Source organism: Aethalodelphis obliquidens, unplaced genomic scaffold (genome assembly GCF_003676395.1).
Source record: "Aethalodelphis obliquidens isolate GAN/ISIS:26980383/991018 unplaced genomic scaffold, ASM367639v1 scaffold12, whole genome shotgun sequence".
In the NCBI taxonomy this organism is placed as follows: Eukaryota; Metazoa; Chordata; class Mammalia; order Artiodactyla; family Delphinidae; genus Aethalodelphis; species Aethalodelphis obliquidens.
In genome coordinates, this window is record NW_020837956.1 from 4,121,695 (window position 1) to 4,147,775 (window position 26,081).

General features: G+C 42.0%; 1 protein-coding gene across 2 annotated transcripts in view; it reads right to left on the minus strand.

Moving 5' to 3' along the window:
- The window catches only part of STON1 (stonin 1), a 129,525-nt gene that overhangs the window by 80,909 nt on the left and 22,535 nt on the right, over nt 1-26,081 (minus strand). For both annotated transcript variants that reach the window (XM_027113162.1, XM_027113161.1), the window contains exons 2-3: nt 8,378-10,339; nt 937-1,139 (exon numbers count right to left, since the gene is read on the minus strand). In XM_027113162.1, the coding sequence (XP_026968963.1) occupies nt 937-1,139; nt 8,378-10,292 (2,118 nt within the window). In that variant the 5' untranslated portion in view covers nt 10,293-10,339. The remainder of the gene's footprint in view (nt 1-936; nt 1,140-8,377; nt 10,340-26,081) is intronic.

The following is a 26,081-nucleotide window of genomic DNA, read 5'->3' on the forward strand; positions in this document are numbered from 1 at the left end:
GAGCAACTAAGCCCGTGCGCCACAACTACTGAGCCTGCGCTCTAGAGCCCGCGAGCCATAACTACTGAGCCCGCGGGCCTAGAGGCCGTGCTCCGCAACAAGAGAAGCCACCACAGTGAGAAGCCTGCGCACTGCAACGAAGAGTAGCCCCTGCTCAACGCAACTCGAGAAAGCCAGCGCACTGCAACGAAGACCCAACACAGCCAAAAATAAATTAATTAATTAAAAAAAAGACACTATTGGAAATGTGTGGCAGAGGTTATCTCTATATCTAAGTCTGAAGATGAGAAGGAAAAGCAAGTTTAGGAACAAACTTGTGCAAGTGTATGTCACTCTTTAATTCATCTGGCGCAAGAATGCAGATGAGCTGATGGTGAACATGTAAAATTGTGGTGATAGAGTAACTCAGTATTTCCCAAACAGTGCTCCACAGAATACTATTCCAGAAGATACTGATAGGTGTTTTACAGGAGACAAGATTCCATAATTGATGAGTTGGGAGAAACTGAGTTAAGTTTAACAAGTTTCCTTATTGCAGAACTTCTCAGAGCCTTTGTTCAACATTAATTTAGTGTACGATGTTCCCCAACTTATTTTTTTCCTGGATCATTATATGGGACATATGTTCCATAGAACACACCTTGGGAAATGCTGTTCTAACAAAATCTATATTATAAATATGCTTCTGAAATGTGAACTTACTTTTAATGCCCTATTTTTCATTGAGAGCTAAGTACACAGCACTGTGTCCTCAGGCTTCCAATATTCTCTAGAACTGAGGGGAAGAACTAGGCTCACCGGTGACCATCACTCTTTTCTAGGTCAAATACACACATACACACACACAGTCACTTAACAGGGCAAAGCAAATACCTAAAGCCAAATCAGGTCAAACTTCGGAAGCCCCAACTTGAACTCAAGGGCTTCGGGATGTACCTGGATGTTGTAGCAGGCTCGCTGATGAACATGTTTCTGTGGCTGGACGTCACTCTCCACCCCCAGAGACCTGACCTCTGTCCTTGAGGCACAGGTGTCAAGAATCCCAAACTGAACAGTAGCAAATGGATACCAATCAGAGGGAATTTCTTGGTCTGATCCAAGTTCTAGTTTGTATAACAAACAATGGGGATGATCAGGACCTTGAAGAAAAAAATCAAATGGTCAGTCAAAGTATTTCAACGGCCATTGAACATTTCTCTTGAGCATAAGAGGCATGTATCCCTCTCTTTAATAAGCATTTCCATTAGCACTATGGTTGTGTGAATTCCACTAAACGACATACCATCAAAATTCACAATTTTGCACTAACTGGAGGGAAGTCTACCTGCATTTTTTAAGTACTAGCTTTGAAGTAAGTACAACTTTATCATTATATAGTTATATATGTTAACTCCCAAAATGTTTTCAATGAGAAGTATGCTGTTTCTTTTTTAAAAAAGAAAGTTTAATATTTCATTTAATTATTCAAATAAAACAATGACCAACAATACAGCGATCCGAAAAATTTAGAATTATATCAAGTTCATATGTGAGTGCCTTATATTGGGTGATTCTAATTCAGAATAATAAAAGTATGCTAAGTTTTTTAAATTAAAAGGTGAGTAACATTTATATTAAGCATCATTATTTGGCTATAATGTGCATAAGATCTGTGAAGAGAGAAAACTTTCTCTTAAGTAGACTGAATAAGATCTTACAGTAATTCTTACTTTATTCATTTTCTTACCACTCTATTTATTGATAGATAATGCAAAGGTAAATTTCAGCCTAAATTAGGTCACATTATAAAGAATTATGATTTTTTAAAAAGTTAAACTTAATGAATTTTTTTACATTTCAGAAAATATTCTAGGCCAAGAATTCTTTTTTTAGTAGAATGGATTATTTTTTAGTACACTAATTCCCACTCACCCTCCTTAAAGCTTTGACTGGAACAAATGTACCGTGTAAATACGGGCATACTGACTTTCAGTGTTTCAATGCAATATCTCTTTTCACTTCACTTTGCCATATATTGAGCATCTACTCTATGCCAAGCCAGGCCCTGTGCCAGACCTAGGGATATCAGATACACACAAAAGCTTTAAGAGGGGTCAGGTACTGTGTGTGTGTGTTTACGTGTGCGTGTGTTACAATGGAGTAAAAAATATTTTCAACGTAATCACTATAGTAACTCTATAAATGTTCCATGACTCTGTTGCTTTAGTCCACAGCATCTACACATCCCATGCAGCTATCTTTACTTAAATTAAATGTATGAGATGACAATAATTTCAAAAGCCAGATTAAATTACTATACCACTGACACGACTCAAGAAAGAACATTTCCATCAGAATATAGCGTTAGGCACAAAAACAAGAGTTTAAAGGATTTCACTTAATTCTTAAAAGATAAATTGCCTTTCATTCCTCACAACCTGTTTCTTGTAGAGAGACTAATAGAATTCTAAGGCTGTAAAAGGCCTTGAGAACTCATCCATCAATTAACCAACAGATGCTCATTAGCATTTCCTCTCACTTGTAGGGGAGGACAACAGCGGCCTCAGAGGTGCTCTAAGCTACCCAGATCACTGCAGGCAAGTGATAACTTTATTCACACACACACAAAGCCAGGGGAGAGTCCACAATCCATTAGCCTTTCTGGCCTTCTGTCTGCAGGATACATAAGTTTATTTAAACTTAATTCAGGCAGTCTTCAGTCCTTTATGGCATAGTGGTTAAGCATATGAACACTGGACTCAGATGGCCCAGGGTCAGATCCCAGCTCTGCTACTTAAAAGGTGGCTGACCCTTGGCAAGTTATTTGATCTCTCTGAGCCTCAGTTTCCCCATCTGAAAATGGGGGTGATGATGATGATAACAACACAAACCTTATGGGACTGCTGTGAGGATTAAACAAGCTAGTTGGCACACATAAGAGCTCTAGGGACGTGGTATACTATAGTGGTATAGATAGAAGTGCACAGTGCTATTCTATTACAAATTCAGTATTGTTATTTAATTACCATAATTTTGCTAATGAAAGCACCATGAATTCTACCCTTGTAGAGCTGAAAATGATATTGGAGATGATCTAATTGATATTAGATGTGAATACTGATATTCACATTTTAAAGAGAAACTCTTTTGGAACTTTTGCAATGAAAATCACCCAAGCTGAAGACCTAGTACTCCAAAAATAGGTTTAGAAACAAAACCTTTCTACCCCCTTTTCTAAAAAACTGGTAAAAGGAGAACGTTTTTCCTTTCAAGTTTTCTGGCATATTTTTCCTGGCTTTTAAAACTCTAAATACTCTACAATGTTTAATAACTCACACTCCCTTTGGACTTTGATATCCATTAAGAGCAGTATCACGTCCGTCCTTAGCACAAGCCTGGCACATTAGGGGCTCAAAGGATATTTGTGGAATTTACAAGTGAATGAACAAAAGATAGAGGAAAATCATGTTCTTTATCTCAGTACTGACCACCAGGGGGCACTCTCGGGCTTCGGTAATTAGTCCCTCATCACTTTCTAAGGACCAGGAATGCAAATCACGAAATCTATTTAGGTCTAGTAGATACCGGGTCCCTCTTGAACCAAAATATTTCACACGTGAAACTGAATTGGTGACAGCTGGAGGGAATGAATGGTAGAAGGATGACACAAGTAGTGGAGGAGGAGAGAACAACCAATGTGCTGAAGAGAAAGCAAAGAAAAAAGTAAAGGCGAGTCATATTTAAAAATTGGTTAAAACTGGGAAAGTGGAGATAGATACATTTGTTAACTGACCCTCCACCATGCCCACTTCTCTAATTCTACGCTACCATATGTACCCTCTATGACTAATCGGTGTTTTCAAATGTCCTCATTCTCTTCTCCCTTTCCTTCCTCCCTTTTCCTCTCTCTCCCTCCCCCTCCTTTTCCACCACCTTCTCTTCTTCCTTCTCCCCCCTCCTCCCCCTCTTTCCCACCCCCAGCAAAATCTGTGCACAAGAAACTGTCCTCTGTTGTCATTCACACCTTAGCCTGAATGAACTATCTGGGGCCAACCTTTGTTGTAAAACGAAAGGCTCACCCACTGTTAAAGGAATATTAAGCATCGATGTGCTGGTAGAAGAGACATTTAAGGAGCCAGCATCCCTTCCCATCTCCCCTGATATCACATGTAAGTTATTTCACCAATAGGAAAATTCAATTCCGATCTCAAAAATCCCCAGGAAAGGGGCATAAAATTTTTTTTTAATTAGTACATATACTTCATACATTTTTTTAGTTTCCTTTCTAAAAAAATTTTTTTTTCTAACAGGTTTTTCAGAAACTAGCTTGAAAGGGTAACGTTTTAAAGACCCTCTTTTAAAATCCTCTGTTCTCTAAATGCCCAAGTGATTTTAAAATCATATAGAAACATCGAGATACTCTAAGTCCTTGCTCCTCTACGTGAGGTCCATGGCCAGCTGCACTGGCATCACTGGAGCACGTGTGGGTGGCACAGTATTGGGGAGCCCCACCTGCTGATTCAGAGTCCACATTTTAACAAGGTGATTCATATGCACACAAAAGTTTGAGAAGCACTGCCTTGGGATAAAGATTTCCTCTCTGCCCCAACCTTACTCTTTCTATGCTTCTTCTCAAGAAGCAAAATGCCAGGCAGCCTCTTACTCTTCGCATTATCCTCCCCCAACCCCTATCGTGGAGAAGCCTCGGCGACAGGGCCATGTGATCCCAGAAGTGTCTGGGCCCCAGCCTGGCTCAGAGCTGCCCCCTGCCCCCTCCCCCAGACTCCACCAGACACAGCCTCACTGCCTTTTCCCGGGCCTCCTCTTGGTGCACAGACCTGATTTGAACAAAGCAGCTTTATCCCAAAGAATCTGGTCAGTGAATTCTCACCACGTAATCGTCTGGAATGCTCACATTCTGTGTGAGCCTGGTGCTATGACAGTCTTCCACAAATATTCCCAAAGGCCAAGACCAAGTCCAGCCAGCCTCTCTGGGAATGCACACTCTTCGAATTGTTCTCAGTGAGCTCAACTGCTGGTAAATACGGATGGGAGGGCAATAACAGGGCTCTAGAAGACACAGGGATACACAGCAGGGAGGAGTGATGCCTGGGAGGCCATGACAGGTCTCCCAGGAGAGGTACGAGGCCAGCTGCATGGGAGAGCCTCTTACAAGCACCAATAGCTGGGCCTCACCCTGGGAGTCTGACTGGTAGGGATGAGGCCTAAATATGGGTATTTTAAATATTAAAGCTCTAATGATTTTAAGGACTCTTAACATGCAGCCAGGGCTGGGAAACAGATTTTAAAAGGAGTGAGGAGAGGCTATCTCAGCTAATGGCACCATCGCCCACCCGGACCTCCTCCCAGCCCCTCCCTTTCCCCCAGGCCCACAGACCATTGTCACTGTCTCGAGGTCACCTCTTCTGAATTCGCTCACCCACCGCTCACCTCTGTCTCAGTGCTCCCACTGCCCTCCACCTTGGTCAACCTCTCTCCCCTCCTACCAGCCTCCCTGTACTATAATCTACTCCTGAATCTTGCCTCTGCAACGTACGCCTGACTTTCTAAAACAAGGTAGGATTCTGTCACAGTCATGCCTGAAAACTTTCCTGAGGCCCTGCTGACAAACTCCACACCCCACAGCCTGGCTCACGGCCCTCCTGGCAGGCTGGTTTCTTCTCCAACTATCCCCTCGGCCCCATAACTCAGGTAAGGTCCCCCACCGACACGCCTGTGTTTCTGCTGTTTCTATCCTTGATGGATTCACTGATTCTCACAGGCCAAGCTGAAGCAGAGCCTTCCCTACTGCCCCCTGCCGTTGATGGCTCCTTCCTCTGGGACCCCTATTAGATAACGTCTGTACCTGTTCCAGAAGAGAAGAGAGCAGATTTCCACAGCTCATTTGGATAGCTGCTTCCGCGTCTGCCTCGCCTACTAGACTTATGTTTCCAGACAGCAGGGATCATGTTTGCATCTGTATCCCCCAAGCACCCAGCACGGAGCCTGTACCTAGAGGAAATTCAGTGGGTGTTTGTGGAATGGACGTGTGAGTGAGTGAGCCCTCTTACTAAATTCTTGTTGACTGAATCAATTAACTCTACCATTAATTCTGAGAAAATGCACCGTTCTGAATAGGAACATTTTCACAAGAAGCTTTGTATGTTGTTCTCCTTCCAAAATTAGAAAAGAATGATTGGTACAGGTTCTCAGTTAAAAAAAAAAAAAGGCGTGGTTGCCCCGGAGGGTCTAGCTGGAGTGCCTGCTCCGAGGTAGAGCAGCTGGAGTGGGCTCATTGCGACCCTGTCCCCCTGGTCCTCTGACCCCAGCTGGACAAGCCAGCAGGCTGAGTCCTCTGTGCTCCTCTCTCAGAGGCATAAGCATTGCTGCAAATCCAGGCAAAAGGTGCACCTGACCTTTTGTTCTGGGCCCAGTGACCATCCCTAGGACCAAAGGAGAACAGAAGTCAGGTTATCACCCAGACCTCAGAGGACATCTGTGGACCAAGGAGGTTACAGTTCGCGTTCCAGCCTACCTCCCCCTTTCCCTTTGTGTTCAGCAAAATAAAAGGCAACGATATTCTGATTTTTATAACGTCTCTCACCTAAAAGGTAGCACAAATAACTTTGAGAACAGATCCCTTGTAACCACACACTCAAAACCTCAAAATCTGTTTCCCTGGGGGGAAGATAATCTGAGAATGGTTTGAACTTGCTCCTCCAGCAACGTTATCAAGAAGGCAGGAAGCATTACCGCTGTGGATGATATCCTGGAAGATATTCCCATCATGCTGGAGTTGACCAAGAGGTACCGTTAGAGGCCACGCCTGTGACCACGCTATCGTATCACTGCCTCTCCCCGCCCTGGGCCTGGGCTCTCCTGGCTGTTCTTGGGACTAGAAGGTAACCACCAACTACTGTGAGTCAGGAGGACACGGTGGAGGGGAATTTGGCATGAATGAATGGAGAAAAGCAGGGAGTGTCAGGAAAGGCTACTGGATGGGGGCTTCCCTTCAGCACAGGGGCCTAGGGCTCCTCAGCTGCCAGCTGTGTCTCTCACCTGCTGGGCCCTGTCTGTAGCTCAAGATACAATCAGTTGACAGATGTTAAGCCAGAAAACTGCAGGGCACAGAAAAGGTGGCATGCTGCCCCTTAGGTCCACTGTAGTCTGGGGCTAGCTCTTCCGGCCCCAAAACAACACGAGACCTGCAGAGCAGTTTCCCTCAACCTGGGTCATACATTAGGTTCACCTGGGGAGCTCTCAAAACATATGGGTGCCTGGGGCCCTCCCCCAGAGGTTCTGATTCAATTGGCATAGAGTAGAGCTTAAACATCAAGGTTATTTAAAAGCTCTCAGGCTATTCTGACGGCCAGTTTTGAGAAACACTGCTGTAGGTCCACCCTGAATAAAAATGCTTCCTCCGCAGTCCATAGCGTGGAGGGCCCTAGGATGTAATTCAATTCCCCTGAAGGATTAGACTAGATGTGAGCTATTTGGAAACAGGGATCAATCTTACTTCTCTTTAGCCCCAGCACCCGATGTGGCACTTGGAATACAGTAAGTGCTCAATGAAGGTTTGCCTAAATGATCAATGCATCAACTCAGATGCCCCAAATCTGCCCCCAACTTAGCTCCATAGCCCAGTGTTCTGCCAGAAGTAACTGAACTAAAACAGGCAGCAGCCCTAACTTCAAATTTTGCCTTTTTGCTTTATTATGTTATACCCACTACTAACTTACTACTTGAAAATAAATGCAGTACTAGGGCTGTCTCTTCAAAGTTCTAAGCTTCTAGATTCATTGTTTGCCTTACAAAATAAAAAAAAGTAACCGAATTTTAATGCTTAATTAAAATTAAAACAACTTGTCAAGATGGTCAAATTGGTCAATTCAGCAAAAGAAATTAGCTTGGGTAAAAATGAAAGGTAGTCTTATTTCAAGAAGCAGGGAATAAAACCTAAGGAGGAAGTGGTACTGGCTGAGAATACAAAACAGTTCAGGTATGTTCAAGGATGACAGATCTTAAAAGGTCAGTTAGAGAATCTAAGCTATATGAACAATAATTTTAATATCTGAGGCTGACGGTTGATGTCAAGAAGTCCAACTAGAAATTTTCCCTCGGTACCACCATCCATAATAAAATCCTAGCCTCGGATGGTATTTCTTATGATACCTTAAAAAAATGTTAGGCTAAACTTATCTGGTAGAAATAGGCATAAGGGGACACAATAAACCAGCTGTTTGACTAGATGTTCCATCTCCCACCCAGCGATGTAAGCATGGCCTCAGCTGAATGACGTCACCCCAACTGCCTCAGCCTGGTTTCAACCCAAGGAGGAGGGGGGGAAAACATTTAAGTGATTTCACATGAAAATCAGCTTGGAGTGTTGAATATTTACTTGAATTTTTATCAGGAAGCCGGTCTATCTTCCATACGACGGCCCGGTAGGCACTCTCATATTTTGCTGACCCCACAGTGACCTGTATGACAGGTTCAGATTCAGGTTCATGTAAACTCCCCAGACACGCCCGGCGGTTCATTTTGGCTTTCAGGGACTTCTGCCTCTGGAGGTTCATGGTCCAGAGGGCCTTGATCCACTGCGATGGCACAGGAAAGTGTATCATTATGTTGTCACAGGACCTCAAGGATGGTCTCTGGACCAACGGGGCCATGTTGACAAAGGCCTGAAGCTCCACATACGCCCCCTGGACAACCACTACAGACTTCAGGGAAAAGGGAAGGTCTTCGCCGCTATACAAAGTCTTGAAACGCATCAGCTCAAACCGGCAGGCATCCAGAGGTACGAACTTAATGATTCTTGATTGCTCAAATTCTTGTGCGTTCACACACTTATGGAAATGATAGTCAAGAATATCAATCCCCTTCTTTTCTGGGTCTTTTTCAAAATAGCATTCATTTCGCTTCTGCAGCTCAAGGTCATTCAAGGTTAAAAAGCATTCTGTGTTCCCATTCACAAAGCAGAGGCACCAGATTTGAGTTATCACAGCACTTTCAACCGATTTTCCTTCTTCTTTAGTGATTTTACCCCAAAAGTTGTCCACAATTTCAAGGAAAACTTCTTGCTCCTCATAGTTCTTCTTTGGTTTTGAAACAGCTGGCAGCTTCATCAGCTCCTCCTCCACACTGGTCAGAAAGTCAAGGAAGTCATGGTACTCTGTGGATCCCAACTTCAGCATTTGTTCTATGTCTGGTTCGTGAACTACTTCTGTCTTAGAATGGTATTTCCTTTTTTCTGTGTAAGACACATGTTCGATCTTCACGGTATGGATTTTTCCTGTCACACTAAAGTTCTCAACTTTGGGTTCAGAAAGCCTGCAGTATGGATTGAGCTGTAACTCTTTAAATGGTTTTTCTAACCCCTTCTCATAATACATTTGCAAAATTCCTCCAGGTAAGACTTTTAGAAAAATTGGCCCCCACTGACGGGAAGACATCACGTTCTTCTTCTCAGGAATTCTCAACATGAAAGACCAGCCGGCTCTTGGCTGACTCCTGAAGAGCATGTGGGGCACAAAGGAAGAGGCAGCATCTTCAGCATACGGATACCGCGTAGACAAATTTCCAAATGAGTCTTGGTTCTCAGCTGATTGGAGATGTTCAAGTTTCTCACAGATGTAGTTGAGTGAACATTGATTTAAGCCTTTTTGATCAATAGGCATCTCTTTGTCTCTTGATGGGACCATCTTTCTGCTTCCTGGAGGGTCAAAGGTGAGCTGGGAAGCACTGCCTTCATCTTTCCAAAATGGACTTGAAAAGGCACAGTCCTCCTGAAAATACTGAAACTGGGGAGTATCACTTTGGAACCCTTGGCTTTCAGCCTGGTGAGGGCTCATTTCATCTGGAAGACCCACTTTGGGAGCTGGATGTATACATGAGTGGTCACTGAGTAAGGAAGCATGGGATAAACAGGTTGGTTTAGTAGGCAATATGGAAGAACCTGCTCCAGGTATAAGTGGACTGTTTGAAGATGATTCTGGAATAGGATAAAGCACATGAGTCCCTGCTTTGGGGATGCCAGGAAAACCTGGGAAGTCTTTGGTAGGTGTAGAAAGAGGAGAGTTACTTGGAGGTCCTGGACTGAAATAAAAGTCTATGATGGGAGAGGAGAGAGGGGTACTGCTGGTGGAGGAATATCCACTGGGAAATTCCTTAGTACCAGAAAGGTTCAGTTTAAGTCCATTTGGCCTACAAATGCCTTGATTCTCCAGAGGGAAATTCTTTGACTTTTGAGAAGACTGAAAAGCAGGGTCATCATCAAATGTGACCCAATTGCCTGGGTTTGTGGAGCACATCTTTGGGATCAGATTGCGGTCTTGCCAATGAATCAGATATGTTGTCTCTGTTAAAGGAGAAAGAGAAAATAAGAACATAAAATGAGGGGGAAAAATTCAAGTTACTAGAGGACATTTGTTCTGAGAAACACTTGGATTTAAAAGTATCCAGATTTATAAATTAACTGAGTTTAAAGAAATGCTTAAAAACTGTAACACTTTTAGGGCTTCCCTGGTGGCGCAGTGGTTGGGGGTCCGCCTGCCAATGCAGGGGGTGTGGGTTCGTGCCCCGGTCCGGGAGAATCCCGTGTGCCGCGGGGCAGCTGGGCCCGTGGGCCATGGCCGCTGGGCCTACGCATCCAGAGCGGCGGGAGAGGCCACAGCAGTGAGAGGCCCGCGTACCGCAAAAAAAAAAAAAAAAGCAACTGTAACACTTTTGATGGCTGAATGAATTAAAAAAACAAGATCTAACCATACACTGTTTATAAGAGACCCATTTTAGATTTAAGGACACACATAGACTGAAAGTGAAAAGATGGAAAAAGATATTCTATTCAAACAGAAACCAGAAGAGAGGAGGGGTAGCCATGCTAATACAGAACAAAATAGACTTTAAGTCAAAAACTGTCATAAGAGACAAAAAAGGGCATTATATAATGAAAAAACGGTCAACTCACCAGGAAGATATAACAATTATGAGAATCAGAGCACCCAAATATATGAAGCAAACATTAAAAAACTGAAGGGAGAAAAAGATACCAACACAATAGTAGTAGGAGATTTCAACACAGCAACTTCAATAATGGATAGGACATCCAGATAGAAGATCAATAAGGAAACAGAGGACTTGAACAACAGTATAGATCAAATGAACCTACCAGACATATACAAAATATTCCACACAACAGCATCAGAATACATTCTTCTCAAGCACATGCATAACATTCTTCAGGATAGATCACATGTTAGTTTACAAAAAAAGTCTCAAAAATTTAAGAAGACTGAAATCATATCAAGTATCTTTTCCAACCACAGTAGAATGAAACTGAAAATCAACAGCAGAAAAAAACTGAAAAACTTACAGGCATGTGGAAATTAAGCACTACACTCTTCACTAACCAATGGGTCAAAGAAGAAATAGAAAAGGAAATTAGAAAATATCTTAAGACAGAAAGGGCAGATAGCAGAAGCAAGAAGAACTACAATACTGCAGCCTGTGGAACAAAAACCACATTCACAGAAAGACAGACAAAATGAAAAGGCAGAGGACTATGTACCAAATGAAGGAACAAGATAAAACCCGAGAAAAGCAATTAAATGAAGTGGAGATAGGCAACCTTCCAGAAAAAGAATTCAGAATAATGATAGTGAAGATGATCCAGGACCTCAGAAAAAGAATGGAGGCAAAGATCAAGAAGATGCAAGAAATGTTTAACAAAGACCTACAAGAATTAAAGAATAAACACCTAGAAGAATTAAAGAACAAACAAACAGAGATGAACAATACAATAACTGAAATAAAAAATACACTAGAAGCAATCAGTAGCATAATAACTGAGGCAGAAGAACGGATAAGTGACCTGGAAGACAGAATGGTGGAATTCACTGACGTGGAACAGAATAAAGAAAAAACAATGAAAAGAAATGAAGATAGCCTAAGAGACTTCTGGGACAACAGTAAATGCACCAACATTCACGTTATAGGGGTCCCAGAAGGAGAAGAGAGAGAGAAAGGGCCCAAGAAAATATTTGAAGATATTATAGTCAAAAACTTCCCTAACATGAGAAAGGAAGTAGTCACCCAAGTCCAGGAAGCGTGGACAATCCCAGGCAGGATAAACCCAAGGAGAAACATGCTGAGACACATAGTAATCAAAGTGACAAAAATTAAAGACAAAGAAAATTTATTAAAAGCAACAAGGGAAAAATGACAAATAACATAAAAGGGAACTCCCAAAAGGTTAACAGCTGATTTCTCAGCAGAAACTCTACAAGCCAGAATGGAGTGGCACGATATATTTAAAGTGATGAAAGGGAAGAACTTACAATAAGATTACTCTACCCAGAAAGGATCTCATTCAGACTTGATGGAGAAATCAAAAGTTTTACAGACAAGCAAAAGCTAAGAGAATTCAGCACCACCAAACCAGCTCTACAACAAATGCTAAAGGAACTTCTCTAAGTGGGAAACACAAGAGAAGAAAAGGACCTACAAAAACAAATCCAAAACAATTAAGACAATGGTAACTGGAACATACATATTGATAATTACTGTAAATGTGAATGCATTAAATGCTCCAAACAAAAGACACAGTCTTGCTGAAGGGATACAAAAACAAGACCCATATATATGCTGTCTACAAGAGGCTCACTTCAAACCTAGAGACACATACAGACTGAAAGTGAGGGGATGTAAAAAGATTTTCCATGCAAATGAAAATTGAAAGATGGAATAGCAATATTCATGTCAGATGAAATAGACTTTAAAATAAAGAATGTTACAAGAGACAAGGAAGGACACTATATAATGATCAAGGGATCAATCCAAGAAGAAGATATAACAATTATAAATATATGTGTACCAAACAGAGGAGCACCTCAATACATGAGGCAAATGCTAACAGCTATAAAAGAGGAAATCTTTTATAATGATAGTGGGGGACTTTAACACCAATGGACAGATCATCCAGACATAAAATTAATAAGGAAACACAATAGACCAGATAGATTTAATTGATATTTAATTGATTTAAAAGATACAATAGACCAGATAGATTTAATTGATATTTACAGGACATTCCATCCGAAAACAGTAGATTACACTTTCTTCTCAAGTGCACAAAGAACATTCTCCAGGACAGATCACATCTTGGGTCACAAATCAAGCCTCGGTAAATTTAAGAAAATTGAAATCATATCAAGCATCTTTTCTGACCACAATGCTATGAGATTAGAAATCAATTACAGGGAAAAAAACGTAAAAAAACACAAACACATGGAGGCTAAACAATACGTTACTAAATAACCAATAGATCACTGAAGAAATCAAAGAGGAAATCAAAAAATACCTAGAGACAAAGGGCAATGAAAACAGAATGATCCAAAACCTATGGGATGCAGCAAAAGCAATTCTAAGAGGGAAGTTTATAGCAATAAATTCTACCTCAAGACACTAGAAAAATCTCAAATAAACAATCTAACCTTACACCTAAAGGAACTAGAGAAAGAAGAACAAACAAAACCCAAAGTTAGTAGAAGGAAAGAAATCATCAAGATCAGAGCAGAAAGAAATGAAACAGAAACAAAGAAAACAGTAGCAAAGATCAATAAAACTAAAAGCTGGTTCTTTGAGTAGATAAACAAAGTTGATAAACCTTTAGCCAGCCTCATCAAGAAAAAGAGGGAGAGGACTCAAATCAAAAAATTAGAAATGAAAAACGAGAAGTTACAACAGACACCGCAGAAATACAAAGCATCCTTAGAGACTACTACAAGCAACTCTATGCCAATCAAATGGACAACCTGGAAGAAATGGACAAATTCTTAGAAAGGTATAACCTTCCAAGACTGAACCAGGAAGAAATAGAAAATATGAACAGACCAATCACAAGAACTGAAATTGAGACTGTGATTAAAAATCTTCCAACAAACAAAAGCCCAGAACCAAATGGCTTCACAGGCAAATTCTACCAAACATTTAGAGAAGAGCTAACACCTATCCTTCTCAAAGTCTTCCAAAATATAGCAGATGGGGGAACACTCCCAAAGTCATTCTACGAGGCCACCATCACCCTGATACCAAAACCAGACACATATGTCACAAAAAAAGAAAACTACAGGCCAATATCACTGATGAACATAGAAGCAAAAATCCTCAACAAAATACTAGCAAACAGAATCCAACAGCACATTAAAAGGATCATACACCATGATCAAGTGGGGCTTATCCCAGGAATGCAAGGATTCTTCAATATACGCAAATCAATCAATGTGATACACCATATTAACAAACTGAAGGAGAAAACCCATATGATCATCTCAATAGATGCAGAAAAAGCTTTCGAGGAAGTTCAACACCCATTTACGATAAAAACCATCCAGAAAGTAGGCATAGAGGGAACTTACCTCAACATAATAAAGCCCATATATGACAAACCCACAGCCAACATCATTCTCAATGGTGAAAAACTGAAACCATTTCCTCGAAGATCAGGAACAAGACAAGGTTGCCCACTCTCACCACTATTATTCAACATAGTTTTCGAAGTTTTAGCCACAGCAATCAGAGAAGAAAAATAAATTAAAAGAATCCAAATCGGAAAAGAAGAAGTAAAGCTGTCACTGTTTGCAGATGACATGATACTATACATCGAGAAACCTAAAGATGCTACCAGAAAACTACTAGAGCTAATCAATGAATTTGGTAAAGTAGCAGGATACAAAATTAATGCACAGAAATCTCTTGCATTCCTATACACTAGTGATGAAAAATCTGAAAGAGAAAGTAAGGAAACACTCCCATTTACCACTGCAACAAAAAGAATAAAATACCTAGGAATAAACCTACCTAGAGAGACAAAAGACCTGTATGCAGAAAACTATAAGACACTGTTGAAAGAAATTAAAGATGATGCCAAAAAATGGAGAGATACCAACAATCCATGTTCTTGGATTGGAAGAATCAATATTGTGAAAATGACTGTACTACCCAAAGCAGTCTACAGATTCAATGCAATCCCTATCAAATTACCAATGGCATTTTTTACAGAACTAGAACAAAAAATTTCCCAATTTGTATGGAAACACAAAAGACCCTGAATAGCCAATGCAATCTTGAAGGAAAAGAATGGAGCTGGAAGAATCAGACTGCCTTACGTCACACTATACTACAAAGCTACAGTAATCAAGACAATGTGGTACTGGCACAAAAACAGAAATAGAGATCAATGGAACAGGATAGAAAGCCCAGAGATCAATCCACACACCTATGGTCAACTAATCTATGACAAAGGAGTCAAGGATGTACAATGGAGAAAAGACAGTCTCTTCAATAAGTGGTGCTGGGAAAACTGGACAGCTACATGAGAAAAAATGAAATTAGAACACTCCCGAACACCATACACAAAAATAAACTCAAAATGGATTAGAGACCTAAATGTAAGACCAGACACTATAAAACTCTTAGAGGGAAACATAGGAAGAACACTCTTTGACATACATCACAGCAAGATCTTTTTTTGACCCACCTCCTAGAGTAATGGAAATAAAAACAAGAATAAACAAATGGGACCTAATGAAACTTCAAAGCTTTTGCACATCAAAGGAAACTATAAACAAGACAAAAAGACAACCCTCAGAATGGGAGAAAATATTTGCAAACGAGTCAATGGACAAAGGATTACTCTACAAAATATATAAACAGCTCATGCAAGTCAATATTACAAAAACAATACAATCAAAAAATGGGCAGAAGACCTAAATAGACATTTCTCCACTGAAGACATACAGACAGGGCTTCCCTGGTGGCGCAGTGGTTGAGTCGGCCTGCCGATGCAGGGGACACGGGTTTGTGCCCCGGTCTGGGAAGATCCCACATGCTGTGGAGCGGCTGGGCCCGTAAGCCATGGCCGCTGAGGCTGAGAGGCCACAGCAGTGAGAGGCCCGTGTACCGCAAAAAAAAAAAAAGACACACAGACAGCCAAGAAGCACATGAAAAGCTGCTCAACATCACTAATCATTAGAGAAATGAAAATCAAAACTACAGTGGGGTATCATCTCACACCAGTTAGAATGGGCATCATCAGAAAATCTACAAAAAACAAATGCTGGAGAGGGTGTGGAGAAAAGGGAACCCTCTTGCACTGCTGGTGGTTATGTAAATTGATACAGCCACTATGGAGAACAATATGGAGGTTCCTTAAAAAACTAAAAATAGCATTACCATATGACCCAGCAATCCCACTACTGGGCATATACCCAGAGAAAACCATAATTCAAAAAAGACACATGCACCCCAATGTTCATTGCAGCACTATTTACAATAGCCAGGTCATGGAAGCAACCTAAATGCCCATCAATAGACGAATGGATAAAGAAGATGTGGTACATATATACAATGGAATATTACTCAGACATAAAAAGGAACGAAATTGGGTCATTTGTAGAGACATGGATGGACCTAGAGACTGTCATACAGAGTGAAATAAGTCAGAAAGAGAAAAACAAATACCGTATATTAACGCATATATGTGGAATCTAGAAAAATGGTACAGATGAACTGGTTTGCACGGCAGAAATAGACAGATGTAGAGAACAAATGTAGGGACACAAAGGAGGGAAGGAGGAGTGGGATGAATTGGGAGATTGGAATTGATATATATACACTAATATGTATAAAATAGATAACTAATGAAAGCCTGCTGTATAGCACAGGGAACTCCACTTCACTGTATAGCACAGGGAACTCCACTTCGCTCTACAGTAGAAACTAACACGACAGTGTAAAACAACTATACCCCAATTTATAAATTTTTTTTTAAATTGCAGTGCTTTTGAATCAATTCAAAAAGTCTTTATTTGAATGACTACTATGTAGTTAGACCTTGTTAGTGCTATAGAAAATACAGGAGAAGATAAAAACCCAATTCATAATGAACTTATAACCCATTGACAGGCCCAAAGGTTTACAGTTTAGAAGCATTTTCAAGTTCATGATCCCACTTATCAAAACAACTCTGGGAGGTATATATCATTATTCCCATTTCATGGCTGAGTTGACTTGGATTTAGAGTCATTACCTAAAGTCACCCAACTGGTAAGAGGCAGAACTAGGATTTTTTTTTTATAATAGGTTTATTGATATACAATTCACATATATAGGGACTTCCCTAGTGGTCCAATGGGTAAGACTCCACGCTCCCAATGCAGGGGCCTCGGGTTCAATCCCTGGTCAGGGAACTAGATCCTGCATGCATGCCACAACTAAGAGTTCGCATGCCGCAACTAAAGATCCTGCATGCCATAATGAAGATCCCGAGTGCTGCAACTAAGACCCAGTGCAGCCTAAATAAATAAATAATTTGAAAAATTCACATATATAAAATGACAATTCACCGATGTTTCATTCAGTGATATTCAGAGCTGTGCAACCATCACTATCTAATTCCAGAACATTCTTATCAATTTAAAAATAAACTTTGTACCTATGAGCAGTCACTTCTGGTTTTCCTCCTCCCCCAGGCCGTGACAATCTCCTTTCTTTTCCTATGAATTTGCCTCGTCTGGACATTTCATTTAAATAGAATCTACAACATATGGCCTTTTGTGCCTGGCTTCCTTCACTTCGCATGATGTTTTCAAAGTTCATCCATGTTGTGGCATTTATCAGAACTTCATTCCTCTTTGTGGCTGAGTCATATTTCATTGTGAGAGTATCTCACATTTGGTTTACCCACTCATGGGTTGAGGGACATTTGGTTTGCTTCTAATTTTTGGCCATTATGAATACTCCTGCTATAAGCATTTGTGTAGAAGTCTCAGTGTGATCATTTCTCTTGGGTATATACCTAAGCTAGGAAAGAACCAGATTTTGAACACAGGTCACTTCATCCTGATCTAGTACAATGTATATTATTGGAAGTATTCTAATGATATCAGAGGCAATGAGCTGTACAGGCCCCAGCACTGACCTAGGAGCTGGATACCCGAATGCTGGTCACTGTTCTACCACTTACAAGCTGTGTGCTAAGCCCCTCCGGACATTCACTGATTAGAGTAGAATAATCTCTAAGGTCATTTCCAACTCTAAAATAATTCTATTGTGGTTGACATCCAACTGAATTTTTTTTTCCAAAGCAGAAATTGTGTTACCACTGGGATTTTTAACCAAACTTCCAAACTGACAGAAAGTAAAACTCCATGAGATCTACTGATGTGAAAATTCAAACTCTGTTGGAATAAAGCCCATGAGAAAGGCAAGTTTTCTCCCTCTGACCCGCTTGCTCACCTCCCCTTGTGGATAATGAAGGCTCAACCAGTGCAGTCATTCCAGCTTGGAAAAGAGCCAACACAAAGAGAGAGAGGGCCTGGGGCTCCACTGGGGACCGGGCACGCTCAGTGTTGTCATTTGCTAAATCCACACATTCCTGAGGGCACAAAAACACACGGTGGAGCAGCAGCCCAGGCCAGCTGGCTCTCTCTGGAGGGCATTTCACTGTCACTGCCCTTGAGCTAGAGTTGCCATAAAGCGCTTTCCCTTTGAAGCAGGAAGAGCAGTGTTTCCATGGGACACAGCCAGGAGGCTCAGAGGCAGGAAATCTGCAACAATATTTCTTGATCCAAACCATCCCACCATCTTCAGAAGGAATCCAGCCAAAATAATTCTTCATATAGGGTGAGAGATTGTGTAAATATTTGCTTTAGTTGGGTTTATAAGAAAGAAAGAACAAGAGAAGAAATAATTCAGCTTCAGACTGAACTCTGTTCTGATCTACACCAAACATTTCACTTCATCCATTTTCCATTGGGAGCTTCAAAATTTGGAAGTGATACTGGTTTCTTCAGAGTTTTTGCTTATTATGAGAAAAAAAGTGACTTCCATAAGCCAAATAAAGAAATCAATCCCACTACTTTTTAAGTGACCCTTGAACTTTTTAAAAGCACACCTTGCAAAAAAGTCTCCTACCTTGAAGGCAAAATCTATGCAAAGCGCACTCTGACCCGTGTTAGACTCTTCCACAGGGAGGCACTCAGCAAATATAACGTAAGTTTAATCCAACCAAACAGAATTGTGCCCAATAGGAACCCAAACCTTTGTCCTTGTTGAAAAGGCAGCACTTAGATGTTGCTCTGAGGTGAGCAGCTAAGACTCCAGCGCTCTGTGGTCAGGGACAGGTTTGCTTCCCACTGTGCTCCTCTTTCTCCTCTCTGTACCCCTCTTGTGCCCTTATCAATCCTTTATATACGTATTTCCATTTCTCTCTTACCTCTTTTGCCCCTTCCCTCTCTATATGACCTCATCTTTCTATTTTAGTCTCAAAGCACCCCGAACCCCAAGCAGTTCTCCCGAAGTCAACAACCAGAGTCAATTCCAACCAGCACTTTCCTTCCCTCCTGATCCATCCCCACCCCAAGCAGGGAAAGGGGGGAGCCACATCCTATCCAGAGCATTGGTCTGTCCAAGGCCCACTGGGTCTCAGGGAGGGATGAGAAAGCTCAGAGGCAAGGGATCTAGAATGTGTCTTCTTTTAATCATCTGCAACTTCACGCCATCTACTTCAGGACATTGGAATCCAAAAGTATTCAAGCAATAACACCTATTTAACCTCAGTATTTTTTTTCTGCATTGCAAATGGAATAGGATTTAAATCTATGCCTCCCAGAGGGCCCTGAATTCTACCATTCCAGAGCCCTTTCAAGGCAACATGTCATTTAGACTTTACAACAATCCAGAGGTGATGAGAGCATTGGAATGCCGTCTCCAAAGTCAGGATCCGGTTAGTGGAGAGCTGGGAACCCAGGACTCCTGGGACCACGTCCCCAGCTGCCTTCCTCTGAAGCAAAGATTCCCCTGGTTCGACTCCCTGGCTTTCTCCTCAGCTGTGGATTCCATCCTATCTTACATACCCTAATCCTTTCAGAGGTCTGTTTTCAGTCGATCTGGATTATCCTGAAACTCCTAGAAGACAATTCCAGACAAACTTCACAGACAGGGCAAGACACCAAGACTCCAAATAAGGCACAGAGAGAAAAGTAAAATGTATTATGGTGGAAATTTCTAGAAGTCAATCTCTGAGGTTTGAAGGTTTCTAGGGGAGCGTGTTTGCTTCCCCTTAAGACTATTAGACATTCTTTTCAGCTGCCTATTTTCAAAGCAGCATCAGGGTCCAGTAAACTTAAGAACAAATTAAAAGTCATTGCACATGCTTACACTGGGAATAACAAGGTTGTAGGTAGACAGTGGATTTTCAACCTTTTACCTCAACACCTGTGACAGTGGCATTCAGAAGCATTTAACCACCTCTCAAAATATTTAGGGAAGCCCTAAAATAATTAATTACAACCACCATTCTAAGTGTTGGGTCAGCAAAGGAGGGCCCCAGGTCACGACAAACGTGAGAAAGGCTGTACTTACACACAATTCCTGAACCTGACCCCCTTCTTCCACTGAAGAAATCATACCAGGAGAAAGACAAATATTATATGATACCACATATCTAAAAAAGTAGTACAAATGAACTTATGTGCAAAACAGAAACAGACTCACAGACAAAGAAAACAAACTTATGGTTACCAAAGGGGAGGGGTGGGGGAAGCATAAATTGGGAGTATGGGATTAACAGATGGACACTAACACATAAGAATAGATAAACAACAAGGATTTACTGAATAGCACAGGGAACTATATTCAATAGTTTGTAATAAACCACAATGGAAAAGAGTCGACAAAATATATATAGATATATACGTATATATGTATAAACGAATTACTTTGCTATACACCTGAAACTACCACAATATTGTAAATCAACTATACTTCAATTAAAAAAATAAATCATACTGGAATTCTTATAAAAGTAGTATGGAGATTGTCATAAATTTATTCAAATTATTTTAAAAAGTAAAGCTTTCACCAATAGAAATACCTTAAATATTATTAATAATATTGCAAATTATTTACAATAAGCCTTATGAATAACGAGCACTGGTATGGAAAAATGACCTCACCAAAAAGGATTCTGGGATACAAGTTTTCAAGTTATTGTAGGAAAAATTCATATATTCTTTGAGAGTCAGAAGGAGGGGTCATGTCTCATCCATTAGGGCATTTTCCACATTGCCTGCAAATGTCTGACATAAATATGCACCTCAATAAATTTTTGATTGAATAATTTTAAACGGTCTTTCCAGTTTTCCATAAAGTAAATCTCTATACTGCCCTCCCCAGTTCAAAGAATCACTGAATTTAGAGTTTATTGTTGTGTTAACCTAACACAACAACAAACATGTATCAAGTACCAGGTGCTCACGGTCTGCTGAGGACTGTATGTGCATAATCTCATTTAATCCTTACAACCCTATGAGGGGTTGATATAATAATATGATCTAATATAAAATTATATATTATCTTTTTTTTAGAAAAGGAAAATAAGGCTCAGAGAGGTTTATCTACTTGCCTAAAGTCACCCAGCCAGTAAGAGGCAGACCTGGACTATGACCTGGTCTGTCTGATCCCAAAGTCTATGATTGACAGCATCCACCACCCGAGAGGTACCGACAGATCCAAGGACTTGCCGGTGTCACCATGCCACCTTTCACTAAGGGGAAAGCTCCAGGGCAGGAACCACCACTTCCTGGAGCCAGGAACTCTCTAAACTGAAGGATGCTGTTCTCACCTGAGAAGAGCCTGTTTCTCCACAAAGCCCAGACCAAGTGTCTGCCTTGGGACATCAGGCTGTGGGTAAGACAAACTCTGAGACAGCTGTTCTCAAGAACAACAACTCAGGAGCAATTTGGGTCAATTCTGAGAGTAGCTTTCACATCTCAGCCTGCCCTACTTCCCATCCCTTTTCGACTGCATCAACTGGCCATCCCACCCTTAGTGATGAACAATTATTCAGACTTGCTGCCCAACACACACATTTAGGTCCACCCTCTCTTCTCGAGACCATCTTGGTGCACTGTCTAAGTCCCCAAACTCTGCGTAACTCCCTGCAACCGTCCCTCCTCCCCTACCATCCCCCTCCCGCCTCTATTCTCCAGGGTCTACTTCTGCTGTTCTTGGCAGTTTTCCTTTGCTTCTCTGGAGACACCATGCAAATAACGTGTAGATATGAAGTTCTACCTTTGCCCGTAGATCGTCAAACAAAATCAGATTAGAGGCATTTGGTTGTTAAATCAGCATTCCAGGTGGTCTGCAGCTGCAGACTCTGTCCCCACTTCAGCGAGTCATCTGTGGAGACCCCACCCCCCCTAGGATGATCTCTAGGCTCTTGCTTCTCTGTCTCTGCCAGGTGCTGGGGGAGGACTGATGCTGAAGAGGTATCCGGCAGCGCTCAGGGAGGCGCCACCGATACCTAGCAGCAGCTTCTTGCTCTCAGCCCCGCCCAAACTGTCACTGTCGGGCTGACTCCTACTCAAGCTCCATGAACACATCTGGACCCTGAGCAACGCCCGCGCCTCTACAGAGGGCTGAATTTAGTCCTTTATGCCTGTGACTTTATTGCTCTACAGCAACGCTGCATAATCTAGAGAAAGAATGTCTTCATGTCAGTTTCTGTGTGGTTTCATTGACTGCCCCCCAAAGAAGGAATTCTCTGACTCTCCCCAATGCCTGACTCCTCAACTGCAATAGTGGAACCAGGCTGGAGCTGCATTTGAGAAAAACAACCTCCCCCTCATTTTGTGTGGTTGGGAGTCTGTAATACCCTCTTTGCATTCGGGGATATATCGAGATATCCCAGAAACAAAGCCAAAGTCAGGGATAGCCCAGTGTGCAAAATGCATCCATGAAGAATTTTCTTAAAGGTTTGCTATGAAAGTGTTTAAAATATTCCTCTAGAATTTTTCCCTTTAAAGGGGAAACTGAACGTTTGAAACAGACAACACAAAACCCTAAGTGGAGGGAAAACCCTTGCAGAGCACACTCTCAACCTAAGTCGTAGGAGAGGTGCCCACTGCATGTACTGGCATGTACTATTAACACATACGTCTGCAGCCCATAATATTTCATCACAAACACATGTGGCATTTAGTTCAGCTCTGTGACAGGAAATACCATTTGTAAAATATTAAACCACAGCAAAACCTATCCATGCCTTCCAATATTATCCTTGCTGGTGCCCTTCCTGCATGTGGCTGGTGGCTGTAAACTTAAAACCTCAACACCTGGGACCCACAATCCAAGACTCAGCATCACTCCATACGAGCGGTTCTCAAGTGATTTGATTTCCCAGTGTACGTGTGGCAGAGTCTGGAGACATTTTTGGTCGTTACAACTAGCGGTGGGCAGGGGCTACTGTCATCTGGTGAGTAGATGCTGCTGAACGGATCCTATATGGCACAGGATGGCCCCACAGCAAAGAACTATCCAGCCCAATGTATCAGTAATGCCAAGGCTGAGAAATCCTGCCCTATATTGAGGTCAGTGAGCTGAGTGTGGTGAGCGGGTGTCCACCCCCCTGCATGTGTCTACTTTGTGGACAGTGAATAGGAAGCTTCAATTTGGCGATTTGCCTGAAGTTGCACAACCAGAAAATGGTCAGAATTGAACCCTGTGTCAGTCTGCAAATCTCCTGCTCTTTCCACTACATCACATGGTCTACCAGAGCAGGAATCAGAATAAGAGAGAGGGATTCACAACAGCCAAGACATGGAAGCAACCTAAGTGTCAACAGATGAATGGATAAAGAAGATGTGGTATACATACACAATGGAATACTACTCAGCCATAAAAACGAATGAAATAATGCCATTTGCAGCAACATGGATGGACCTAGAGATTATCGTACTAAGTGAAGTAAGCCAGACAAATATCCAATGTTATCACTTATATGTGGAATCTAAAAAACTGATACAAATGAACTTATTTACAAAACAGAAACAGATGTACAGACATAGAAAACAAACTTACGTTTACCAAAGGGGAAAGGGCAGAGGGAAAGGGATAAATTCGGAGTTTGGGATTAGCAGATACAAACTACTATTATAAAATAGATAAACAACAAGGTTGTACTGTATAGCACAGGGAACTGCATTCAATACCTTGTAATAAACTATAATGGAAAAGAAAAAATATAAACAGAAGTTATACATTTGTTTCATTTCAACAAATGAAACAATCCAAAAATGCATAAAGAAAAGTCAATCCTTTTCCATTTATTTTCATCCCACTATGGTAATTCTGTTAAAAGCACAGTATGCGTTTTTCCACACTGTTTCCATGTTCATATAAATACAAACAAATATATGTACACATATGGAAGTTTTGCTTTAGGATCATGCTATACATGATGCTTGCTTTTTTTTTTTTTTTTTTGCGGTACGTGGGCCTCTCACTGTTGTGGCCTCTCCCTTTGCGGAGCACAGGCTCCGGACGCGCAGCCTCAGCGGCCATGGCTCACGGGCCCAGCCGCTCCGCGGCACGTGGGATCTTCCCGGACCGGGGCAGATGCTTGCTTTTTAAAATATCTGCTTAATAATATATTATGGATATCCCTCCAGTTTGATAAATACAGATCTAACTCAAAAAAAAAAAAAAAAGAATAGTAGAGAGGGCAATAAGGGAATATTTTATTTTTTGTGGGGGGGTATATTTTAAAAGAAGACTTGACAGGACTCGGACACCAAACGTGATCTAGAAAACATGGGAAAGGGGAAGTCTGGCACTTGGAAAAGTAGAGACATAGTACAGGCAGGAAGAGGAGCCGCGTTTACACACGTCGGTCAAGTCTGAAGTACATCCAAGTGGAAACACCCAGCAAGGAGCCTGAAACACGGGATGGTACCTGGAGAGAAAACAGGCGGCAGTACATATAGAATTGGGGGTCTTTTTTGGGTAAGTGAGAGTTGAACGCAGGAGAGAAAGGGAGAGGCCACAGGGTGCCCAAAGCTGAGGACTGGGTGGCTTTACAGGAGGAAAAGAAAAGGAGAAAGGAAGACACGCCCAAGAGGCCAAGGTAAAAGCAGGAGGCGCAGGGACCCAAAAGGCAGAAAGCGGGTCTTCATGGGACCTTGAAGAGCTGCAAGGGGCAGGAAAATAGAGACGGACAGACGACGTTCAGGTCTGGTGATTAGGTCAACGGTGACAGGGGTGGGAGTGAGGCCAGTCTGGAAGCAAAGGGAGCACGGGTCCTGGGGGTCCATGGGCAGAGTCTGGGCTATATCTTGGCCACCTCCCCTGCCCCGCCGCTCCAGTTCCTGGGTTTCTGCAACTCTGGGGCTGTGTTGTTTCCTGGGTGGACTGATTTCTGGCAGCCTTATAACTGCCCGCCTCTTCATACCTTACCTACCTCCTGGTCTCTGGAGCACAAAAGGGCCCCAGGGCCTCCCACTCTCTGAAAAACCCAGCCCACCCGGGGCCAGGGACAGCGTGCAGGCAAGGGCCTGCGCAAATAAGGCCGGCTTTCAGGACTGCCTGTTGGTATTTATATCCCGTGGGTTGCTCAGGAGCGAGGGCATTATCTCCATAGGGGCCCCCAGGGCAGGGCTGGGTGGGGGGCCCTGTGGTTATTATTAGATGGCAGCTCCTGGATTTGGATTCTGAGTTCTCAAAGGAATCCATGAAAAAGATGTGGGATATAGTTAGCTGTAGCTGCAGGGGCGTTGGCGCAGATCACACATCTTAAATATGCAAATCTCCTCCTTTTTCTCTTCCCCCCCCACCCCCCAGGCCCACGGGACCTCCTGAAGATAAGCAGAAAGTCCTGGTATTTTAAAGAACTAGAAAGAGAGTCTCTCTCTGGACTTCAATATTTAGTGGGGGGAAAACCAAAGTCAACCACTTTGCTATGAAAATTGGTATTTTTCTTAATTACCACGTAATTGCTTTTAGTGTTTTGCGAGAAGGCAGTAGCTAAATGGCCCAGAAAGGCTGATTAACACTTTAAAATGTGATTCCTTCTGACACACTAATCATACTGCGTTCAGATCGGAATAGCTTGTACGAGAAGTTAAGGACCATCATATGCCGAAAGAGATGCAGGATCTCGACCCTTGGGTGCTGGACTTTGCGGAACGTCTGCCAAACATTCTGGTACAAATTCTTGTCCCACACACCCTGCTCATTCATTCAGTGAATAAGTTACTATGTCT